This window comes from Orycteropus afer, unplaced genomic scaffold, assembly GCF_000298275.1.
Source record: "Orycteropus afer afer isolate SDZICR_OR568_19922 unplaced genomic scaffold, OryAfe1.0 scaffold00135, whole genome shotgun sequence".
Classification (NCBI taxonomy): domain Eukaryota; kingdom Metazoa; phylum Chordata; class Mammalia; order Tubulidentata; family Orycteropodidae; genus Orycteropus; species Orycteropus afer.
The window spans coordinates 7,490,977-7,498,713 of NW_006921722.1; the positions used below are offsets into that span (position 1 = coordinate 7,490,977).

A 7,737-nucleotide genomic window follows, 5' to 3' on the forward strand; every position below is an offset into this window, starting at 1 on the left:
ACAGCTCCACGAGAGGCAAGAGGCATGACACCTCCCCAAAAGCTTTGAACATGTGTAACTCCGACTCCTCATAAGCTTTAACACTTGCCTGACTGCTTTTGCTTTTGTTCAGGGGGATAGAGCTCTGAGAAAACATTCCCTCTATCGTCTTATTTGCTGCAAATAATAAAAGCCACGCTGGACACTCTACCCTGCTTGCCTTGGAGTCAATCGTCACCAGAGCATGAGCAGCAGGTGCCCTCTGTGGGGGTATCACCAGCATGGCCCCTCCGAATGCCAACCTGTGGGCTGCACATCTCCCACACCGGTAACACTGTCCTGGTCATCACACTGTAACACCCTGGAGCCTACCTGCTACTTTAAAGAACAGCATGAACAGAAACGTTTCCTCAATTGTTCTATCATCTTCCTAAAATAGGTCACGCCTTCTGTGACCTGGCACGTCAACCATACACTGAGGGGTGGCATTTAAAAGTCTGTTTTCATACTACTCAGACTCATTTTTCCAGACAAATTTTCCACCCATGAACCTTCTAAAGTACTTCCCAAATAGCCTGTTAGCAAGCTCATGCCAACTGAAGTTATCACAACTGAAGTTATAAAATTCAGGGATTTTATAAAACAGCATTAAAACAAATTATTAGGCTTCATTAACTGTTCTTACCTGAAAATTTCCTGTGTCAACGCGATACTGGTACATTGGATCATGTAACTCATTAACTCTAAAAATGGATTTGATGAAAAAATTTTAGATTAATAACTGGCTTCACTTTTTATTTTATGCTTTTCTTACCTGGCTTTAAAAAAAAAAAAAAAAAAAAAACTCTTAAACTACCTAGTAACCAACAATATAGGATTCTGAGAAAGAGATTCTGAACCTCTGAGAAGCTGTTCATGTCCCATCTCATATTTGCAGCACACATAATTCCACTCCCATGGCCATCTGCCACATCCTCAGTGCTGTGGCACTGCCTCCAGGGAAGCAGCGTCTGTCTTTACAGAAAGCCCTACGTGGTTTCTCTCGCAATCCTAGAGCTGTCTGCCAGCACACTGTCATGGCACACGGGGCACACGAAGCACACAAGAGCAAGAGAGAGGTGCTGGGAAATCGCATGCATTTCACTCTGAAACAGGCAGCAGGGAACAGGTGGGTGGGGACAGGGACCCAGAGACGAGGCACTCGGTCTGGGTGATGCACACATCATGGTGGGGTGACACTAGACCACCGGGCACCATCACGCCCCAACATGGAACACTCAAGGGAGCTCCTGTTCAAGTGACTCAGGGTGGCTTGACACCAGGCTCCTGCCATGGTGACATTTCCCAGAAGGACAGAAGTCCTAGTAAACACCCATGGGCAGTAAGGAAGGTGACTGAGGCCAAATGAGGAGGCCCTGGGAGGACAGTGGGGACCCAGGAGCGGCCTGAGCATCGTCTCTACGTGGAAGTCCTTGTCTGTCCAGAGGACAGCGCTTCAGTGAGGGTGGCCTTTTCTGTCCGCCATCCTACACCAGCAGACACATCCACCCCGACAAGCCATTCGAGAACACTGAACTCCTCCGTTCCTGCTCCACAGCCAGCTCTCAAACCCAGGCCGACAACACCCCTTCCGGGTGATTTCATAGAACGGTTAGACACAGGCCCTGTCCACTTCTGTCAAATCTTCATGACTGTCTCTGCACTCACAGTAAAATTACTCACGTTTGCCATATCCCGAGTGTCACCGAAGCCAACCACAAGAGTCCAACAATGAAGAACTTAGGCAAATAGAAAGTTAAACACTTTCTTTCTCCCTTAAAAGTTAAAAAAAAAAAGTTAAGAAAGAAAGGGAACAAGGCCAGCATCTCTAGCACACCATTAGCTGCTAACACACCATATTAGACACACACTCGGCACTGCCCTGTGGTGTGGGTTCCGTTGGCCCCAGACACTGGGGAGGAAGGGCAGGGGGCTGGGGAGGGCACTCACCTGCACACGGATGCCGTGGTACACGCAGAGCCAGAAGAGCAGCAGGGCACACAGGAACAGTGACTGGAACAAGTCGTCCAGCATGCCCGGGACCCAGCTGTTCACCAGGAAGGACAGGGGGAAAAACGGATCTGGAACAAGTGGACAGCGGTGTGAGCCATGCGGCTGCACCACCACCGGCCTGTGCCCACATACAGATCCCCCCACCACCACCTCCAGCCGGCACCCACCCGTGGCACGCACCTGTACTGCCTCTGGCCTGCAGCCACCTCCAGCCCACACCCATCCCCAGCTGTGGCGCCCCCCTTTTCCTCTCTCCCTCCTCGTGATCAACGTGGCCCACAGCCCCCTTTAGCCAGTGCACCCTACTCTCTCCCCGAGGCTCAGCGCTGTTAGCCTCTCCTGGGCCAGAGCCAAAGGGAAGGTGGGGAACCAAAGGCTATTTTGCTTTCCAGAAACACTAGGTGCCAGGTAACAGACTGCACCGCACACGTTACAGAGAGCCTAAGCTCCCAGTGCCGCTCCTCCCTGCAAGTGCGGTCACCATGCCAGCTCTGGAAGCAGACGCCTCTGGAGCAGGTAGAGGACTGGCAGCGGGTCGGCCACCGTCAGCCAGATCCGCAGGCTGCTGTGTCTGTAGCCTGGCCAAGTCCTAACCACCAGAGCAAGGCCTGGCTTGTTACAGATCCCAGGCACCTGCCTGGTCTTGGGGAGCTGAGAGTGGAGACCAGCTGCTTTCCAGAAGACTCTGGCCCTCAGCCATCTCCCAGGCTCCTTCCAACCTGAGAGCTCCGAGGAGCAAAGTGCCTGACAAGAAGCCGTGCCTACCGTTGTACAGCAGCAGCAGGGGCAGCAGGACAGACATCCACTTCTGCTCGATGCCCCAGTCCCTCATGGAGAACTTCCGCAGGGAGTGAGCAAACAGGCACTGCAAGGCAAGCGGGCGTCACTGCCGCGACCGCGCTGTCCACCCGATCCAGGGCCAGGAGTCAGCCAAGACCTGTGACAGCTGGCTGCCGGCTTAGTCAACTCCTGTGTCCCAGAGGTCTTCAGCGATAACTGAAAGGGACCAGGGTCCCGGCTGGCTGCAGCAGAGCACCAAGGGAACTGGACTAGAACGGGCCTAAAAAAAGAACACAGCCCTACGGCCTCTATCAGGCCAGCTCCTGGTGAGGCCACACAGGTGACCCAGGCAGGGCCGGACCATCACTCCAGAGACCACCAGCTGCAAGGAGCACGAGAGTTCCCAGAGCAAAGGTCCAGACGGGGTCAGAGGGCACGCTCATCTGCAAAGCACCTCCCTGGCAGAGGAGCCCTGGCCCACTGGGGAAGCTCCTGTAAGCCTTTAAAATGCCACCAATCCTGTCAAGTTTAGACTGAGCCCTTCCTGTGATGGGAAATAAACCCATGTGGATGATCTGGTCCACAGGCAGTTTCCCCCAGTCCAAGTTATGTGATGAGGCTCAGGCCTACCTCTTTTGCTTAGGAACGTACTAAGTGAGGGCCTTAGGGACTGGTGCTTTGGGCCCCAGAGTGTGGCAGCAGAATCCCAGGCAAGGGGTGTTTCAACAGCAAGCAAGGGCTTCTCACCGACCAGCACAAATGTCAGCTTCCCACTTTCATTCACTAAGTTCACTAGGGGACCTGGAACACCCGAGGCCCCTGGGCTTGGCCTCAGCACTGTCACACTCTACCCCTCACACAAGTGCCCATTTCCTGCCCTCCTACCCATACCCGACCCCACAAAGGACCACTGCCTCCAACGCCTCACGTGCCCACCACGTGCCTGCATCCTTCTAGAGGAGGTCTGCTCAGAACCAAGAGTTCTAAGGGTGGTGGTGGGAGAGCTCACCATTGCAGTGTCTTGTCACTCCCTACCCATCAGCAAGCAGCTAAAGGCAGGGCACCACCCCAGAGGCAGCAAGCCAGGGACTATGTCCCAGGAAATGAAGCACATGTCCTCGCTCCAAATGATAAACGTTCACCTTCACAGATGGGGTCTCTGTGGGACCTCTTGTGCTTTTAAGGTAAGCGCCATGCAGATGACTGACACAACCTCACTTCCTGAAGTGGGCAGTAGGATGGACATCCTTGAGGCACTCACTAATGAAGATCAAAGACTACAGCCTTCAGTGTGGATTACACTTCAACATAAAGAAAACAGAAATCCTACAACTGGACCAATGAGCAGCATCATGATCAATGGAGAAAAGACTGAAGTTGTCAGGGATTTCACATTACTTACATCCACAATGTCCATGGAAGGAGCGGTCAAGAAATTAAATGATATATTGCACTGGGCAAAGCTGCTGTGAAAGACCTCTTTCAACTGTTCAAAAGCAAAGGTGTCATTTAGAAGACTAAGGTGTGCCTGACCCAAGTCAATGGTATTTTCAATCGTCTCATATGCATGTGAAAGCTGGACAATAAATGAGGAAGACCAAAGAAGAACTGATGCCTTTGAATTTTGGTGTTGGTCAAGAACATGAAATATACCACAGACTGCCAGAAGTACAAACAAATCTGTCCCGGAACAAGCACAGCCAGAATGTTCTTTAGAACCAACAATGGTGAGATTTGGTCTCACGTACTTTGGACATGTTTTCAGGGGGACCAGTCCCTCGAGAAAGACATCACGTGTGGTGAGGTGAAAGGTCAAAGAAAAAGGGGAGGATCCTCAATGAGAGGGACTGACACAGTGGCTACAACAACGACATCAACGACAGCAAAGACAGTAAAGACGGAGCAGGACCAGGCAGTTCCGTTCTGTTAATACACAGGGTCGCTGTGAGTTGGCTCCAACTTGCCACCTAACAACATTTCCCCAAAAAGTTACAGTGTGCTTGTGGACACAAACCTCAGATCCAAATGAGCCAAAACCCTGCGTTTCCAGAAAAACAGCAAAGACTGACAGGTCCCATACAATTTACCACACATTAAAAACCCCAGTCTGTCACCCAAAGGCAAAAAAAGGTGCTTTTGATAAAGGCCATGTTCCTCCCATGTGGGTTCAACGGTACCACCCACTGCGTCATGACGAGAATGGGCTGAGAGTCAGGGCTCCAGAGTGACTATGACACTGCACAGAGCCCTGCTCAAAGGCCCCTGGTGTCTGGGCCACTGTCCTTTCAACACTGCAGCATCGTCGTGGACAGAGAGGACGGAGTCCTACCAAGTCAGCCCCTTTGATGGAGGGTCTCAGAAGTTCAGATGAATCTTCCAGGGGCTCACACACTTTGATAATCCTAACTGTACAAACTAGCTTTGTCTTTGTTTGAATTCTGACGCAGTCTGTGACACAAACAGTACTTACGGTGACAATGAAGGTCAGCACCACAAAGACAAACCGGAACCAGATTTCCAACTGGGAGAAGGCAGGGTCGTAAGTCTTCCACTGAAATGGAAGAAGGGGTGAGATTTTTAAAAATACGTCTGTACCACAAAGGAAATACAACAGCATAGTAATCATCATTGCCTCCAGACACAGAACACATGAAACGGTCCTCTTCCTTACACTTTCCTGCATGTTCCAATATTTTTACACCAAATACATTTTACTTCTGCATTAAAGAACACTGATACGATAGAAATCTTAACTAGTGGGAGTTGAAAATAGTTTTAAGTTGTGTTAAGCTCACGATGAACGTGGCAGAGGAGTTATGCTATAGTCACAACGAGAACATTTGGGTTAAAATCTCAAAAATCCACTCCACCAGTTAGAAAAAGCTGTGGTTTCCATCAAAAGAAACATCTGAAGAATGACACAAAAGTGTGAATAAGATGTTTCAAAATAAAAAAAATTTAAGTAAAATATAAAAATATGAATCTTGACCAAAAAAGTAAATCACCATGAGACAAATTATATGTGAACTGCTGTATGAAAAGTGAATTTACTCTGTAAATCTTCACCCAAATCCTAATTTAAAAAAAAAAAAAAAGAAGTAAATCACAGCTAAAGCTGTCAGTTGACATGCTGAGAGAGTGGCTTCGCTGTGCCACCTGTCCCCTTACTACAGTAAAGGATGAAGCAAGGCTGACACCACGGTGCAAGGAGGCCCCTAGCCTTGATCACAGTCAGACACATGACCAGACCCAGAGCACTGCAGTGCCCCAGCCCACAATCCCTCAGACACGCCGAGGGTGGAGGACAAGCACCCCCGGAGGGAAAGTCCACCCGCTTCTTAGAAAGTACACATATCCCAACCATATGACCCAGCTACTCATTGCTAGGTAGCTACCCAAGATTTAAATCACACGTCCATCCAAAGCCTTGCACACTGATGCTCATAGCAGTTTTACTTACAACAGCCCCAAACTGTCGTCTGAATGCCCATCGACAGGGGAATGGGTAAACAAATTGGGGTGCATTCACCCAGTGGTGAATACTACTCAGCTACAAAAAGGAATCAACTATTACTGCACCTCAAACCATCAAACAATCTCAAAATAATTATGCTGAGTCAAAGAATCCAAACAACAGAGAGAACTTCCTGATGACTCCATTCACATGCAATTCTGGAAAAGGTGAACTAGGCGACAGTTACAGTGACAGGAAGCCAGCCAGTGGCTGCCTGGGGGTGAGAAGGGGAAGGAAGGGAGGACACAAGGGAACTTCAGGGGTGATGTTTATGATCTGGATCCCGGTGGTGGTTTCCTGGGTAGGTAGGAAGGCATATCAATATAAAATGTAGAATCTGACCCATTTTGACCTGTGTACACACACAAGTCAAAATGGGTCAGATTTTATATTTTAAACACATGTTTCATTATACCTCAATGAACAAAAATTTATGGAGCTGTTACAGGAAAATCAAGAGTTAACAGCTGATGTTATAAGAAAGTAGAGATCAACATGATGACGAACATAGGAGTTTTGGAGTCAGAGGACTGGGTTCAAATCCCAGCTCTTCCATTTCCTATTTTTCTTTCATAAATTGAGTATGCAATTTGTAGAAGTCTTATGACATTTAAATAAAATGATGCACAGAAAAAGTTTAGCACAGTGTCTAGCAAACAGCAAAAGTTCAGGAAAGAGTCACCGTTTCTACAAATCTAAAGTGCAACCATGATGACTCTGGTCACAGTGTTCAGATCCTATACTAGCACCACTTGCAGAACGGTCACACTAGTAACTGGTGTGAACATAATATTCAAATAGGAAAAAGCATAAACGTAATCTAATATCTACATTGAAAAAAGACACAACTAACCAGTGAAACAAGAAATATCACCATCAGGAAAAAAGGTCATAAAACATGCTTCAAGCAACAGTGAAAAGAATGCTGTAAAACCTATTGTTTTACCCTGAAAAGTTCAAATCTGTCAGAACATCCACCTACGGTTGTGTTGAAGAAACAGGATCGTCCCAGGAGGTGGCTGTGGTCACAGAGGCAGCAGGGCTGGGGCTGGTTTTCATTACTTAAGCCCACAGTCCTGGAGATGGGCTAGTGCTTTACTGTGTAACTCAGAGCTCAGGGTTTTGAAGTGCACTCTGTCTTTTTAAAGTGTTCAGTGGAAGAGACTGTAGACGGAACAGCCTGCCTTTCCCACATGTACAGCCCAGTGAGCAGTCAGACTGAACATACCACGCTGCGGTGTAGTAAATTACTTAGTGTGGCTTTTCTACCCATAAGTCTTTGTAAACCCCAAGGTGGGATTTTCTATGAGCAACTGAGGAGCTCCTTTTGCTGAAGCTATCCACCTGGGTTATTTCTGTTGGGCGTGGCACAATACAATGTTCTGGGAAGTTTCCACTCTCTCTCACGTGCT

General features: G+C 48.5%; 1 protein-coding gene across 1 annotated transcript in view; it reads right to left on the reverse strand.

Moving 5' to 3' along the window:
* The window catches only part of TMEM181 (transmembrane protein 181), a 38,693-nt gene that overhangs the window by 13,599 nt on the left and 17,357 nt on the right, over positions 1-7,737 (reverse strand). Inside the window, exons 7-11 of the mRNA XM_042781577.1 lie at positions 5,282-5,362; positions 2,797-2,896; positions 1,969-2,099; positions 1,702-1,793; positions 665-722 (exon numbers count right to left, since the gene is read on the reverse strand). Of these exons, the coding sequence (XP_042637511.1) occupies positions 665-722; positions 1,702-1,793; positions 1,969-2,099; positions 2,797-2,896; positions 5,282-5,362 (462 nt within the window). The remainder of the gene's footprint in view (positions 1-664; positions 723-1,701; positions 1,794-1,968; positions 2,100-2,796; positions 2,897-5,281; positions 5,363-7,737) is intronic.